General features: G+C 49.2%; 1 protein-coding gene across 1 annotated transcript; it reads right to left on the bottom strand.

The window, feature by feature from the left end:
• Positions 1 to 3,968: 3,968 nt before the first annotated feature.
• LOC141997530 (immunoglobulin lambda-1 light chain-like) lies at positions 3,969 to 6,030 on the bottom strand. Its single transcript, XM_074969904.1, has 3 exons — positions 5,988 to 6,030; positions 5,233 to 5,598; positions 3,969 to 4,300 (listed from the first exon to the last, which is right to left on the bottom strand). The coding sequence occupies exons 1-3, from the start codon at positions 6,028 to 6,030 to the stop codon at positions 3,969 to 3,971; spliced, it is 741 nt and encodes a 246-aa protein (XP_074826005.1).
• Between the last annotated feature and the right edge of the window lie 10,302 nt (positions 6,031 to 16,332).

Genomic DNA, 16,332 nt, shown 5'->3' with positions numbered 1-16,332 from the left:
ATCCAGCCCCCTGTCTGTCTGTCTGTCCGTCCATCCCTGTGTCTGTCCCTGAGTCTGTCCCTCCAGCCCATCATCTGTCCCTCCAGCCCCACCCCCGTCTGCCTATCCATCATCTGTCCCTCTGTGTGTCCCTTCATCTGTCCCTCCAGACCCCCCATTTGTCTGCCTGTCTGTCCATCCATCCGCCCCTGCCCCCCCCCCCGTCTGTCTGTCCGTCCCTGTGTCTGTCCATCCAGTCCCCTGTCTGTCTGTCCATCCGGAGCAAGGGGCGAAACCCGGAGTCTGTCTCTATCCCTCCCCTCCTCCCGCACTCGTTCTTCCCCTCCCTGCCTCTCTCCTTCTCCTGCCTTCAGTCCCCCCAACCCAGACTTGAGGGTGCCCCTCACTCCCGACCTGCAGCCCCCTGCTAGCCCAGCCCTGCCCCCACCTTCCACAGCTCTGCCGATGCCCCTCCCAGAGCTGGGGATAGAACCTAGGAGACCTTGCCCCCCACCCCTGCTCTAACCACCAGCCCGCCACTCTCCTTCCAGAGCCAGAGATGGGACCCAGGAGTCCTGGGTGGGGTTTAGTGAAGGGGGCTAAGGGTCAGGACTCCGGGGTTCTCCCTTGGGCTCTGGGACTGGAGTGTGGTCTAGTGGTCAGATCACAGTGCCCCCCTCCCTGCCTGCCCCAGCTTCCCCAGTGGCAGCCAGTGCTGCTTGGAGAGCATCTGTGCCCCAGGGGCCTGTGGTGTCACAAACTGTGTCTTGATCCCAGCCTGGTTTATCCAGTTGATCTGGTCTGCCCAGAATAAACACCCCCCACCCCGCCACTGGGTCTCTCCATGTAGTCCCAACCTTCCAGCCAGCCCTAAAGAGAGAGCACCCCTCTGGGAGTGGGTAGATTTTCTCCCCTATTACAGGTGGGGAAACTGAGGCACAGAGCGGGCTGGACCAGGGTCACCCGGTGAGTCAGGGTCAGAGTTAAGAGTAGAACCCAGGAGTCCTGGCTCCCAGCCCACCCTGCACTAACCACTAGACCCCACCCCCTCCAGGAAGGAGGTTTAGATGGTTACAATTCCAGCATGCCCGCCACTAGCTGATTGATCCCAGCTGGGTGTCTGGTGGTGTCCCTGGCTGTGCTCTTCACACCCCCAGCACTCCCCGCCCCATGTGCCCAGGCAAGTGGTATCTGACTGGAGGCCCTGTGCCGGTCCTTGGTTCCTGGCTGGGCAGGATGCTGGAGCCAGGCACACTCTGCTCTGTCTTTATCTTGGCCTGATTAGATTTAGCTGCGAGCTGTGCTGGGAACAGGTGCATGGCACTGAGGCTAGGGGAGGGTTACACACGAGCGGGGTGGGGGAATTATTACGCAGCTGTGGCCAGCCTGGGGTGAAAACCAGATCTTGGAAAGCCCTGGGAATGTGCATCCCGCACAGGGCCTAGGCTGGAGTCATTCAGTATCCTCTGTAGGACCCAGGACCTGGCTCCCCAGCCCCCCCGCTCTAACCCTCCAGACCCCACGCCTCTCCCAGAGCTGGGATAGAACCCAGGAGTCCTGGCTCCCAGCCCCCTCCCCCCCTGCTCTGACCACTAGACCCTATGCCACTCCCAGAGCTGGAAACAGAACCCAGGAGTCCTGACTCCCAGCACCCCCTTCTCTAACCCACCAGACCCAGTTGTCCTCCCAGTGCTGGGGATAGAACCCAGGAGTCCTGGTTCAAATCCAGCCCTGGGATAGGGGGACTGGCTGGCTCCAGGGGGCAGGGAATAGGCTACAGGAGAGCGAGCTCTGATCCAGCCTCAGGTGGGGGGACGGGCTGGAGAATGGGATATGGGGTAGGATGGACAGACTGACGGCGCTGAGCTAGGCACAGCTTGGATGGACAGATGGATGGAGCTCAGACAGATGGATACACAGTGTCTAGACAGACAGGTCTGGGAGATATGTCGCTGGAATGAGGGACAGATCGATAGATAGAGGTCAGATGCAGCGGTTAGCCGGACAGACGGACGCTGTATGGACTGAGGGGGTCAGGCAGACGCAGCCAGGAGAACGAAGGGCGGTTGCATGAGTGGCAGCTGTTGCGCTGTGCAGAGGTACCTGGCCTGACCTGTTCCCAGGGAGCTGGGAAGGCCCTCCCTGCTATGCTGTCAGACTGGCCTCTCACCAGTACCAGCACCCACCCCAGGAGGCACCAACCAGCACCCTGCTCCGATGGGGCCCAAGCCAAGGAGCTAATTGTGGCAGGCAATTAGTAGGTGGGGTGGCAAAGTGATGGGCGGGAGAGGGGCAGCGTGGGAGTCCGAGGGGTGGGAACTCCCGTGGGGAGATGTGGTGGGACGGGAACGATGATGGGACTGTCAGGAGGAGAGAAGGGATTGGCCCCAACAGGGCCAAGGGGGTCTAAGGGCATCTCCCTAGGGAAAGATGGACTTGCCCGTTGGGGCTGGTCCTGCCCTGGGGGATGGGGCTACGCAGGGCATGTGTGTGTGTGTGTGTGTGTCTCATGGCACTGCCTAGGGGAAGGGCCCATCCTGACCTAGGCAGGGGAGGTTTGAGGGCGGATAGGAGCATACAGGGTTATTTTAAAGGGTCTGAATAATGGGTGGCAGCTATTTAGTCGAATATTGTCCTGTTCACTGCTGCCCCCTAGTGCCCATTATACAGTATAGCCGCCCCTTCCCCACCCCACCCTCTGCTGCCCCCTAGTGCCCATTATACAGTATAGCCGCCCCTTCCCCACCCCCCACCCTCTGCTGCCCCCTGGTGCCCAGTGTACAGTATAGCCGCCCCTTCCCCACCCCCGCCCTCTGCTGCCCCCTGGTGCCCAGTGTACAGTATAGCCGCCCCTTCCCCACCCCTGCCCTCTGCTGCCCCCTAGTGCCCATTATACAGTATAGCCGCCCCTTCCCCACCCCCACCCTCTGCTGCCCCCTGGTGCCCAGTGTACAGTATAGCCGCCCCTTCCCCACCCCCACCCTCTGCTGCCCCCTAGTGCCCATGATACAGTATAGCCGCCCCTCCCCCACCCCCACCCTCTGCTGCCCCCTAGTGCCCATGATACAGTATAGCCGCCCCTCCCCCACCCCCACCCTCTGCTGCCCCCTAGTGCCCATGATACAGTACAGCCGCCCCTCCCCCACCCCCACCCTCTGCTGCCCCCTAGTGCCCATGATACAGTACAGCCGCCCCTTCCCCACCCCCACCCTCTGCTGCCCCCTAGTGCCCATTACACAGCATGGACAACCCACAGATATGCTTTTAATTCATATTTTATTATAATCCTTTTGCAGATATGTTTGTCTTGCTTTAAAAAAAGTACAAAGCAATGAATTTGGTATCAAGTTTTCTTTTATTGTCTTTGCTTTTTCTACCACTTTATAAATGCTGGATTACTAAACTGCTGCTGAGAAGGGAGCATGCGTGGAGATTAGATGGATGGACAGATTGGTAGGTAAATAGACATGTACATTGGGTCGATAGTGTGGGGAGATGAATAGGTAGAGAGGAAACAAGCAGCACTGATACGTAGATCCGTAAAACCATGGGGAGAGGGGTGTACATGGCTGGATAGAGAGAGAGAACGGCTGTGTATGGAGGGATGAGTGCGTGTGAAAAGAAACAAGAGGGGCCGGACAGAAAGACGGGGGGTAGGAGAAGGGATAGTAGGCTCGACAGATTTGCAAAAGGAACCAGGTATGGTCTGGAGAACCAGGACTGAAACTTTGCATCTTGCATTCAGCTCTGCCCCCAGCCCAGGCTGGGTCCTTGCCCCCCTCAAAAGCAAGGCAGAAGTCGATCTGCTGCTGTTGAAGGGGTGTTGCTGGGCGCGATCTCAGGGAGTGTCAGGTCGCGGGGGGAGGTTGCTCTGGACAAGGGACCGTATTCCTCCAAGCCGAGGGGGTTTCCCAGCCTGGCAGATGGGAATGGGGGAGGTTGTACCTGGCAGGGCCCCTGAGATCTGGGAGCAGAGGTTCCCCACTGGGCTACTGCCTTTTGCAGTCCTTGGCACTGATGCTCTCCTCCAGCGTGGATGCCAGTGATTCGTGCTTGACCACACAGCTATAGCTGGCACCCAAGCCCCACTCGCTGGCTGGCACCGTCAGGTAGCTGCTCACCGAGTAGGTCTTGTCCTCTCCCAGTGCCACCAGCCCCGTTCTCACCCCCTGGGCCTGGGTCTGGCAGTCTCGCCTCCACAGCACGTCGATGTAGCCGGGGAAGAAGCCGCTCACTAGGCAGGTCAGGGTGGCGAAGCCGGTGGCGATTTCCTCCTGGGCTGGAGGGAACAGCTGGATTTGGGGCTGGGGCAGACTGCTCCCTGCAAACACACAAAGAGGGCATTGGAGATGGCGGCTAGCAACCCCGGTTCACACCCCTTGACCTCACTGCCCTCCCAGAGCCAGGATAGAGTGCTGGCTCCCAGCCTGCCCGCTCCAGCTACTAGACCCCACTCCCCTCCCAGAGCCAGGGATAGAACCCAGGAGTCCTGGCTCCCAACTCTTTTCTGTTCTAAAGCACTAGACCCCTCCCACCTCCCAGAGTCAAGTGTCTTGCCTCTCAATGCTTTGTCTTCATGACAAGACCAATCTCCCCTCCCTTAGTTATGGGTTCATTATTGTTGCTCTGATTAATTAACTTGTGTAGTTTATTTCAATTTGGCTACTTTACAGTAGATGAGCCCCCCCTCCCCCAGCCAGCCCCTCTGTCATCTTTTGAAAATATCACTATGGAATAAACAAACCCAGCAGTTCCCTGAAGAGCATGTGACATAGTCTGGAGATAAAATACACGTAGGAAGAACCAATGGCACACCACACACCACCTTCTCCCATGGCAACCCAGTCTGGCCCCCTCACCCATCTCCTCGGGGGAGACGGGGAGTAAGAGAAACCCAGTCCGTAACAGAAACTCCTGCTCTGGTTTCTGTGGGCACTATGGAGAACGCCTCTGTTACCCACCTGGGCCTCCTCCACCAACCTCAATGTGCTCATCTAAGGGACAGGTCCCTGTCTGGCCACCATCACCCTAATATCGGAGCTTCTCCAATTCACTGAGCCACGTGACCTCTGGGAGGTAGGGAAGGGCTGGTTCCCTGTTGCTGAGAGGGGGAACTGAGGTGCAGAGATGCTGGCCCAAGGTTAGACATGGAGGCGGTGGCAGAAGCAGCATCAAATTCAGATCTCCCCAAACCAGATCCTGACCCCTGGATCATCCTTCTATTCTAATGGCAGCAATCAGCTCCATACTCACTCAGCACACGCACGCGGGTCCCCTCTCCCCACGTCTGGACTCCAGCTGAACCGTAGTAGGCAAAGCAGAAATAGATGGAGTCATCTCCTTCCTGGACGTCACGGATGGTGAGCAGGAACTTCTTGTTGGAGGCATCTCTGGAGGGGACATATCGCTCCGGGATCCCCGGAGCTCGGTAAATGGACAGATCCATTTTGAAGAGCAGCACCCATTCGGGTTTCTGTCCAGGGCTCTGCCGGATCCAGATGACGTTGACCTTGTCTGCTGTGACATTTGCCACAGCACATTCCAGAGCCACCGTCTGTCCAGGAGACACTGAGATCTCAGAGGGGCTTTGGCTGAAGGAGGCATATTGGCACCGTCCACCTGCATGAGAGAAACCGGAACGTCATCTCCACTCCTTTTTGCTCATGCACAGAGCAGTAGGTTGGTAGACTGACAGAGAGACCGTAAATGCGTGGAAGAATAGATGGAAATGGAGAGATACCACCAATGAGAGGTGAAATGGATAGCTAGAGATTCTGGAGATGGAGAGATGGAAAATAAATACTGCACATAGATAGATAGATAGATAGATAGATAGATAGATAGATGTGCATCAGGATGGATGGGTGGATGGGGGACAGATATGCATGGGGATAGATAGATAAATTGATTAGGTAGTTAGATAGATTTCCTTGGGTGCTCTGGATCATATGGTCCAGAGCCTCGTCCAGGCAGGGGAAGGAGCAGGAGCATCCGTGTGGGTTACTCACAGGCCAGCGAGAGCAGCAGGATGAGTCCCTGGAGCAGATGCATGGCCGACCTTCACGCTGTCCCCAGGGCAGAGCTGAGACAGTCCAGGGAGAAGCCGCGTCTTATGAGGCTGCGTATTCAAATCCAGCCGCCGATGGGAAACGAGGAAGCTCCTCATTGGCTCGTCCGTGACTCCGGTGCAGCGGCCAAACCAATGGGCATCAGGGCATGGGTGGGAGATTTGCCTATGGGTTCCCCCAGCCTGAGCTGGACGGTCTGCATCTGTCATGTCCACAAATGACCTGCTGCTGCCATTGGGTGTATTTGAGCTTAGATCGTAACCCTCCAGTTGAGGAGCAATAATCACCTGAGTTATCAGCCTGAGGACCGGGGACTTAGGAGATCCTGAAGGTACTGCCCCGGGAGCTGGAGAGCAGAGAACGGGCTTAATGATACCAGACGATGAGCTGGGAAATTAGCTCCTGGGTGGAGCAGGGAGGCTGGGAGTCATCACATCTGGGAGCAGGAACGGAGCAGGGGGCTATGCATTAGAGAAGGGGATATTGAGAGACAGGTCCTCTGGGCTCTATTCCGATGCAGCTTTGAGCAGATCACATAACTTCTTTGGTGTCTCTGAGTCCCTGTTGGGAACACGTTGGCATTCATTGGGTGAGAAGTGCTGTGTAAAATATAGGGTCAACTCCTCAAGCGGTGTAACTCAGCTGAGCTTTGATTGACGCCAGCTGGGGATCTGGTCCATTGACTCCAACCCAGCTGCGGCCAATTCACGCCAGCTGGGCATCCGGCCCAATAAATGTTTTTGTTATTATACTAAAGAGCAGCTAGCACCATTGTGTGGTGACCCATAGGGATGATGCTGTAGTTGGGATTTTAATGAGCCTTGCACATTGGTACCAGATAGAGTGAAGAAATGAAGAAATTCTTCTCACTGTTTATAACCCCTCGGTGTGTTTCAATGTCAAACCAGGGATTGTCTTCTCACTCTTCAACCCCAGAAGGCATTTGAGACACAGCTTAATGCCAAAATCACTTTCGCGGCAAGGGTGGAATCCCTCCCTTTGAACTAGCTGAAATAGTTACCAGTTAAACTGGTGTCAAACTGGGGACGTATGTAGGGTCCCAAGAGTGTAAGATCCTTGTGTCTGTTCATAACTTGCTTGTCTCTTGCACTTGGGGTGAGACCCACAATGGCTAATACCATTAATAGCTAATAAATGAGTAACTAATCATAATTGGTAATATTAGCTCCTCATTAATAGCTAATACATAATATACATATCATATCAATGTGAAATAAAATAATAATAATGTTTTTACGTATATGTCACTGAGAACAGGAAATAATAATAAATGACCAACATGTTTTAATTAAAGTATGACAAAATTATGAATGCTTCATTACTTGTTAGTTATTAATAATAATTTTATCATTATTAATTAATCCCCTTCAGTCCCTTATATGAGGGACACATCAAGAATAGGAGATAGAATTATTGGGCCAGATATATGCAACAATCTTACTACGAAGTATGAGTATAAATGCCAAATGTATTTCAATGAATTACTAAGTTTGATTATTGAATAATACTTGCATATGAGTTTTGAATTCATGATGGGAAATGCCTTATCTTTCTTTAATAAACCAGTAATTAGTGGTTAAAGATCATGATTAAAAATTAGTATTAACTGATCACAGATAAAATAATTTTAACAGAGATCGGTGACTCTATGTGTTAGCTTGACTCCATCGTGTGTAAGAGAAATATAAATGATTGAAGAGAATTTCAGTCTGAAATGCTGCTGTGTGAAAATGATCACAATGCATCTCTCTTCATCCCAATCTCTCAGGAAAGAGTTTGATTTTGAAAATAAATAGTATCGGCTAGATGCTGAGACAATAATGGCCAAATCTGTTTTCTAATAGAATCTTTATTGTTCTGAAGTGATTTAGAAAGAGCTAGCTTGGAAAAAGGCATGATATACTTCTTGCTATTATGTGATTTCTTCATTATTTAATAATATATAGCAATAATAATAATAATATTTTTATTTTCTCTTTTTCTTTTTTCTCCTGATTTTACAATGTTATAAACATTAAAAATTAAGGAGAAAGGTATCTGCGTACAGAAATCTAAGTGGTAAGACTAAAAAGAGATCTACATTTTATTAGGTTAACTTGAAATTTTAGTTTTCTAATTTGAATGTATTTTCTATTTCATTGAATGTGATTAGGATCTCTTTATACATATTAATTGTACGAGAATTCATGTTAACATATAGAGAACGAAGAAAAATGAGATTTATGTATAAGAAAATGTACCACATATACAACATTATAATTATTAATAAATACATATAGAGAGCTGCATATTTACTTCAGAAGAGATATAGGAAAAATGGAGTGATCTTAGTGGCTACGTAGAAGGAGGAGAAAGTCAGATCAGATTACTCTGTAAATATATTCCTATTATCAGTGTGTGTTAATAAAAGATCAAATGTTACTGTTTATTATTAGTGTAGAAAGAGATTGAAATAATAGTAGATTGTTTAAATGATAATGATATTTTTAATAAAGGTATATAAACTGGTTGATCGAGTATTAGGTTTATAAACAATACAGTTGCTACTGAAACTTATTTATAAAGAAAATGAATAATATCTGATTGGTTTATAATATGATGTTATTTTACTGGTTTATAATATGATGTTATAATATCATGTTATCTTGTATGATTACAAGAGATCAATATGTAGACCTATAGCATCCTTCGTAACTGTTATAACTATTAAGACATGATTTCAAAGCTATTGATATGAACAGGATTGCTTTATAAACATAGTCATTATTAATATATATTTATTTACAAGAACTGTGTAACATTTACCATCCTTTACCTCATTTTAAAAATACCTAAGTGAAATATTTGGACTGAAATCTTTCTACAAAGACTTATGAAATGTTACACGAATCTCTTCATAGAAAGAAAGCTCTAAATACAACACAAAGCAATTGGATTAAAAGAACAATAAGCGAGACGGGGTTTTCAATTAATTGGACTAGCACCAGGCAAATGTTCACTCAGATCCTAAAAATACAAGTACAGGAACATGGACAGATAGACAATTCTATGTAGTACAGACAGATGGATTGATATTTCTGCATAGCACGGTCAGACAGATAGACAGAGATAATTCCACATAAGGTAGGTAGATAGATAGATAGATAGATGGGGGGGGGTGGTATGGGGATAGATAGATAGATAGATAGATAGATAGATAGATAGATAGATAGATAGATAGATAGATAGATAGATAGATAGATGTAATTACACATAGTATGGACAGATAGATAAATAGATGTTCATTTACGGGGACCATTAGATAATTCCACATAGGACAGACAGATGGATAGATTCACAGACACACAGCCAGAGAGCTAGAGAGACAGATAAGTCCACAGAGAACGGACGGACGGACAGATGGATATTAGCTGTCCTGTATAGGGCTGCCAGGTGCTGTGCTTGCTCTCTGCTCAGTCCTGGTGCTATGGGGAGGGGCACCATGCGGGGTAAGCGCTCAGTGCTGTTATTGCTAATAACCCCGGGGTGTACTGAGCCGCGTCTCCTCCTTCCTCTGGGCTGTTGTTGTTTCAGACCCATCTGTAGCCCAGGGAACATTCTCCCCGTGGCCCCTTCGACAGGGGCGTCTGCAGAGCCACCGGGATCAGACACAGGGGGCCCAGTCCTGGCCCCACTGCAGGCAATGACCAAACTCCCATGGACGCCAATGGGGCAGGAGGACACGCATGTATTCCCATGGGGGAAGGATCCCTAGCTCACAGACCCGTCAATGTTCGGCGTTATTCTGACAGGTTGTTCCTCCTGGACTAAATCTCTGCCCGTCCATGGGTCTGGGCCCCTCTGAGACTTGGGGACCCTTCTCATCTCCCCACCGCTAAGTGTCGGGGAAGTTCGGGCTCCTTCAGCCATGTCGGTGCCCGAACTGAGACTGTGATGCACAGCTCTAAGTCTACCCCATGGGGGTAACTGCATCTGGTGGGATGGAGCCGTCGGGCAGAAGGAAAGAGGGCTAGGGAAGGGGAATTTGGAGAGACCTGCTCCTTGGTATCATGGCCGGAGCATGTGTGTGTGTGTGTGTGTGTGTGTGTGTGTGTGTGTGTGTCCTCATGCAGGTGCGCTCCTGCGCCTGGCGGGGGGTGGGGTGGGATGGAGCTGTGGGGCACAGAGGGTGGGGATCAAAGCTGCAGCTCAGTGTCGTGGGGAGTGAGGGGGTCAGCACAGAGCCCAGGGAGCTGTGAGTGGGCCCCGGGAGGGGGGAGCCAGGATCTGAGCCCCAAGGGGTGCTGCCGGACCCTCTCTGTGTGGGACGGGGAAATAAATATGGTGAGAGCGAGGCACCAACAGGACAGGGAAGGGCAGCAGGTCACACAGAGAGATGGCAGTGCCCAGTGACTGCCACCTGGTCTAACCACTAGCCCCAACTCAGAGTGTTAGTCTGGATCTGTAAAAGCGGCAAAGAGTCCTGTGGCACCTTACAGACAAACAGTCTGTTAGTCTATAAGGTGCCACAGGACTCTTAGCCCCAACTCACCTCTCAGTGCTGGGGATGAACCCAGGAGTCCAGGCTCCCAGACGCCCTGCTCTAACCACTAGTCCCTGATCCGCTCCCAGAGCTGGGAGTAGAACCCAGGAGTCCGGGCCCCCAGGCCCTCCCTGCTTTAACCCCTAAACCCCACTGCCCTCTCCAATAGCAATGGAACCCAGGAGTCTTGAATCCAAACCATGCAGAGAAATGACAACCCAGTTCCCTCCTCCCTTACTGCTCCCATCCAATTTAAAATCCAAATAATCAAAATCCTGAGAAAATCCTGCATTAAACACACTAGCATAGCTGGGGAAGTTCCCCGCACCCCACAAGGATGGGTTCAGGCTCTGTGCACACTCAGGGACGTGCCAGATAAATCAGGCCACATCTTCAATCTTTCCTCCCCAGCCACAATGGCTGGAAACTGCTTTGTATATGAAAATGAGCTGAAATTCTGCTGCAGTGATGTGTCCCTCTCGTCTGTAGTCCCCAGACCATGATCTAGGCCTGGTTGGATAGCAGGCCACGTCCCATGGGTTTTCATTGACACTATCACAGCCGACAGCAGATGTCATGGGGGAAGCAGGAATTCCCCACTCATTGCCTTACACGTGCCAGGGACCAATCTCATAGTATCTCAATTCTGAATGCTGCTCTGGTGTGTTGTGAAAACCCGCCGGGTGGCTCTGCCTCTTCCACTCAGTCCTCGGAGTCCAGTTTGCATGCTGGGCTTAGCAGATCCCATGCTCTGATCGCTCCAGTGCCGGGGCCCCAAACCGTGGGTGAGGATCAGAGTCAGTGGCTGGGAGTTCCAAGGAAGTCTCTGGGAGTTGGGACCCCAAAACCCATTGAAATTCAAAGGCGTTTGGGCACCTCCATTCCTACAAATCCCAGGCCCATGCAGAACCCACAGAAAAAGGGGCAAAGGGCTCCCAAGCCCTGGGAAAGATAAGACGCACGGCCGCTTGGGCTAGATTTCCCAGGGTATGTGGAAACAAGGATCCCATGGAAATGTGATGCTGGCCCTGGCGTGCTGACAGCAAAGGGCCGTGGCCCTGCCAAGCAAAGGAGACAAGCCCCGTGTCATAAATATAAAGGGAAGGATAAACACCTTTTAAATCCCTCCTGGCCAGAGGAAAAACCCTTTCACCTCTAAAGGGTTAAGAAGCTAGGATAACCTCGCTGGCACCTGACCAAAATGACCAATGAGGAGACAAGATATTTTCAAAAGCTCGGGGTAGGGAGAAACAAAGGATCTGGGTCTGTCTGTGTGATGCTTTTGCCGGGGACAGAACAGGAATGGAGTCTTAGAACTTAGTAAGTAATCTAGCTAGAGATGCGTTAGATTCTGATTTCTTTAAATGGCTGAGAAAATAAGCTGTGCTGGAGGGAATGGATATTCCTGTTTTTATGTCTTTTTGTAACTTAAGGTTTTGCCTAGAGGGATTCTCTATGTTTTGAATCTAATTACCCTGTAAGGTATTTACCATCCTGATTTTACAGAGGTGATTCTTCTTACTTTTTTTCTTTTATTAAAATTCTTCTTTTAAGAAACTGAATGCTTTTTCATTGTTCTTAAGATCCAAGGGTTTGCGTCTGTGGTCACTTATGCCAACTGGTGAGGATTTTTATCAAACCTTCCCCAGGAAAGGGGGTGTAAGATTTGGGAGGATTTTGGGGGGAAAGACGTTTCCAAACGGACTCGTTCCCAGTAACCGGTGTTAGACGTTGGGTGGTGGCAGCGAAAGTCCAAGGGCAAAAGATAAAATAGTTGTACCTTGGGGAAGTCTTAACCTAAGCTGGTAAAAGTAAGCTTAGGAGGTTTTCATGCAGGTCCCCACATCTGTACCCTAGAGTTCAGAGTGGGGAAGGAACCTGGAAACCCCGTCATGAGAGAGCAGCTGTCCACTGAGTATCGCCTGCGGTTGCTGTGGTATCTCGGGTGGTCCCAGTTCTGCCTTCCGGCCCTCTCCTGATTTCAGTTCCCGGAAGAAAACAGGGTCTAATTGTAGTGCTGGGGCGTCCCCTCGGCCCTGCTCTGGAGAAGCAGGTGTCCGGCGGGAAGTACCCGCGCATCAGAACAACTCCGAGAGGGGCAGAAAATAAACTGAGGGCTGAATGAGGAGAGGAGAAAAACACACAGAAGACAAACACCAGGTGGGCCTTGGAGCGCTTGGTCGTTCAGCCGAGCGAACAGAGCTAACAAGTGCGTTGCAGGGTGGGGCTGGCTGGGCCGGGTGGGTCGACACCATGTCTCTGCTCTTGCCCATGGCCTGTCAGGGACCGTCCTGCCTTGGGACTCACGGGCCTCGGATGGAAATCTATAGCCTGGTTTGCTTGGGACTGGGATTGGTTTGAAAATATGTAGAGGTATTTAGTCCTGGCCCTGCTGCCCGCAGTGCCCATTACACAGTATAGCCGCCCCTTCCCACCCCCACCCTCTGCTGCCCCTAGTGCCCATTATACAGTATAGCCGCCCCTTCCCACCCCCCCCGCTGCCCCCTAGTACCCATTATACAGTATAGCCGCCCCTTCCCACCCCCACCCTCTGCTGCCCCCTAGTGCCCATTATACAGTACAGCCGCCCCTTCCCCACCCCCACCCTCTGCTGCCCCTTAGTGCCCATTATACAGTATAGCAGCCCCTTCCCCACCCCCACCCTCTACTGCCCCTAGTGCCCATTATACAGTATAGCCGCCCCTTCCCACCCCCCCTGCTGCCCCCTAGTGCCCATTATACAGTATAGCCGCCCCTTCCCTGCCCCCACCCTCTGCTGCCCCTAGTGCCCATTATACAGTACAGCCGCCCCTTCCCCACCCCTAGCCTCTGCTGCCCCCTAGTGCCCATTATACAGTACAGCCGCCCCTTCCCCACCCCACCCTCTGCTGCCTCCTAGTGCCCATTATACAGTATAGCCACCCCTTCTCCACCCCTACCCTCTGCAGCCCCTAGTGCCCATTATACAGTACAGCCGCCCCTTCCCTGCCCCCACCCTCTGCTGCCCCTGGTGCCCATTATACAGTACAGCCATCCCTCCCCCGCCCCACCCTCTGCTGCCCCCAGTGCCCATTATTCAGTATATATATCCCTGAAGGAGATGTTTTGGTACCATCTAGCTGCACAAAATACACCAGAACGTTATCCTTACTCCTTTTGCCCAGCATAGAGCAGTATATTGGTGGATTGACAGAAATAGAAAGGGAGATATCACAGATGGATTGATAGAGAGATTTAGATGTGGAGATATCACAGATTGTAAGATCAGTAGTTAATTAGAGATTTTGAAAATAGAAAGGCTGGAGAAAATAGATAGATAGATAGATAGATAGATAGATAGATAGATAGATAGATAGATTTCATCGTCCACTCAGTCTGTTTGTCAGGGCTGCCTATTCAAATCTGGCCACCAGTGGGAAAGGAGGAGGCTCCCTATTGGCTCGGCCACATCCCTGGTGCAACAGCCAAACCAATGGGCATCAGGGCATGGGTGGGGCATTTGCCATCAGCTGAATCTTGGGTAAAATTGCAACCAAGAGTCTGGGGAACAATAATCACCTGGGGTATCCACCTCAGTTGAGGACTTGGGACTTAGGAGATCCTCGAGGTTCTGCACTGGGATCTGGAGAGTGGCACAGAAGGAGGAATGGGCATCATAGATGACTTGCTGTGAAATTAGGTACTGGTTAGAGAAGGGGTGGCTTTGGGTGATTAAAGAATGGTAGGGGTCTAGAAGCAGAACTCCTAGGTTCTACTCCAATGCATCCTTGAGCAAGTCTAGTAACTTCTTTTGTGTCTCTTTCCCCAATGGTAAAGTGTTTGTGTTCTTTGTGTGACAAATTGTATAAAACTCCTTTGACAAATTCTTGAGCTCCTGTGTCTCAAAGGAGCTTCAGTTGACTCCAGCTGGGGATCTGCCTATTGACTCCAATGGAGCTACGACCAGTTGACACCAGCCGAGGATCTGGTGCTTTATGTATTACTATAAATGATCGTTACCGTAGCTATTATGAAGTCCTTTGAGACAATAAGGCATCTTGGGATTCAGATTTCCATGATCACATAGATTCATCAGTCTAAGGGGAGACGGGATCATTAGATCATCCAGTTGGACCCGCTCTATAGCACGGGCTGGCAAATTTCACCCATTTCCCTGTGTACTGAGCCCGATAACTTGTGTTTGACTCACGCATGCTCCAGAAAGGCAGCCAGCCTGAATTCGGAGTCATTTGTGCTAGATACGTTGAAGCAATGGCCTACAGTTTGAGCTCTCCACATTTTTCAGTCTCAAACCGGAGAGGGTTTCCTAGGCATTGTCCCCTGGGATGAGCCAGATTAATGTGAACGTCACTTCTACTAAGCGAGGGTAACATTCTATCCCCTTGGTAGCAGTAGCTGAATTTGGATCGCAGGTGCAACCTTTGTGGACTTGTGAGCTTTTGAGATTTTTGCCTCGGGAACTTTTCTGGCTCTGTGACACTGATAACCTTAGCCACCCCTATTCATACCAATAAATGAAAGTAAATCCTTGTCTGTGAACCTTATCATTCTAATATATATTTGTAAGACTATAATAAACAATGCTTAGCAACACACCACCCTTGAGAGCAGAAATCTAATAATTAATGACCAGTAAGTTTCAAAATTATTACTCACTAATAATTAACGACCAGCTGATAATTACTAACTGCACATTATAAATGATTAGGGTGGATAAGTTACTATAAGGGACATGTCCTGAATCTGGAATTAACTCTGCATCCTACACGAAAGATATGTTGCAATCATATTATTCAGCATGAATACCAATTGTTCTGGATTAATGATTAATGACCATCCATCCGTTATCAAATAATGAACACATATCAGTTATCAATTGATTTGTTGCCATTTGTTATAATTTATTAATCAGGAGCTAGTAGTTAATGGTTAACATTCATAACTAGCCATTATTAATAACAGATCATTAATAAAACAACATTAACAGAGATCTGTGACTCTGCAGGGAAGAGTTATCCCACTTGGTGGATGGGGAATATAAATGTTAAAAGTTCATTTTTTTCTGAGCTTTTGCTCTATGTAAATTATCATAGTTGGTGACTGCTTTTTATTGAATTTGGTAACAATTTTTCATCTGGAAAGCATTTGATTTTCCAAATAAATAGTACAATTTGGATGCTGTAAAAATAAAATCTCTTTTCTCGTATAATCCCAACTGGTATGAATGAAAATTAGACAGAGCTAGCTTTGAAATAATAACAATGGAGTCATTTTTGCTCTCACAAGAGAAGTTATTAATTATTATTATTAATTGCACAAATACTAATTTCTATATTCTTTGTCATCTGATGTTATAGTTTGTAAAGATCAAATAATAAGGATAAACATGCATTTATGCAGAAATCTAAGCAGTGATAGTGAGATCTAAATTGTACCAGTTTAAATTTGTTTTAATATGTTTATTTATTTAATAAAATGCTGTTATTAAGATATCTCAACACCTATTAATTCAGATAATTCATGTTTATTGACATAGAGATCTACGTTCAGTGAGATTGCTATGCCAACCTAATTCTTGATTTATATTTATGAAGCGATCCAGGTTTATTTCTAATGAGCTGTAAAAGTGAGAATACTGTTAATCAATGGGTATAAACAGATGAAGGCAACATTAAATTGGTCTGTAAATATACTAGCATTGCCAATATGTGTTTATAACAGAACACACAGGTTATTAGAACA

This window comes from Natator depressus, chromosome 13, assembly GCF_965152275.1.
Source record: "Natator depressus isolate rNatDep1 chromosome 13, rNatDep2.hap1, whole genome shotgun sequence".
Taxonomy (NCBI): domain Eukaryota; kingdom Metazoa; phylum Chordata; order Testudines; family Cheloniidae; genus Natator; species Natator depressus.
The sequence above is the reverse complement of the archived record's forward strand: the minus strand, read 5'-3'. Positions and strand labels throughout refer to the sequence as shown.

Coding starts and splice junctions, on each gene's coding strand:
- LOC141997530 (XM_074969904.1), bottom strand. CDS start 6,030: ATGCATCTGCTCCAGGGACTCATCCTGCTGCTCTCGCTGGCCT. Junction 5,599..5,987: donor CCTGCTGCTCTCGCTGGCCT/GTGAGTAACCCA, acceptor TCTCTCATGCAG/GTGGACGGTGCCAATATGCC. Junction 4,301..5,232: donor GACCCGCGTGCGTGTGCTGA/GTGAGTATGGAG, acceptor GTGTGTTTGCAG/GGAGCAGTCTGCCCCAGCCC.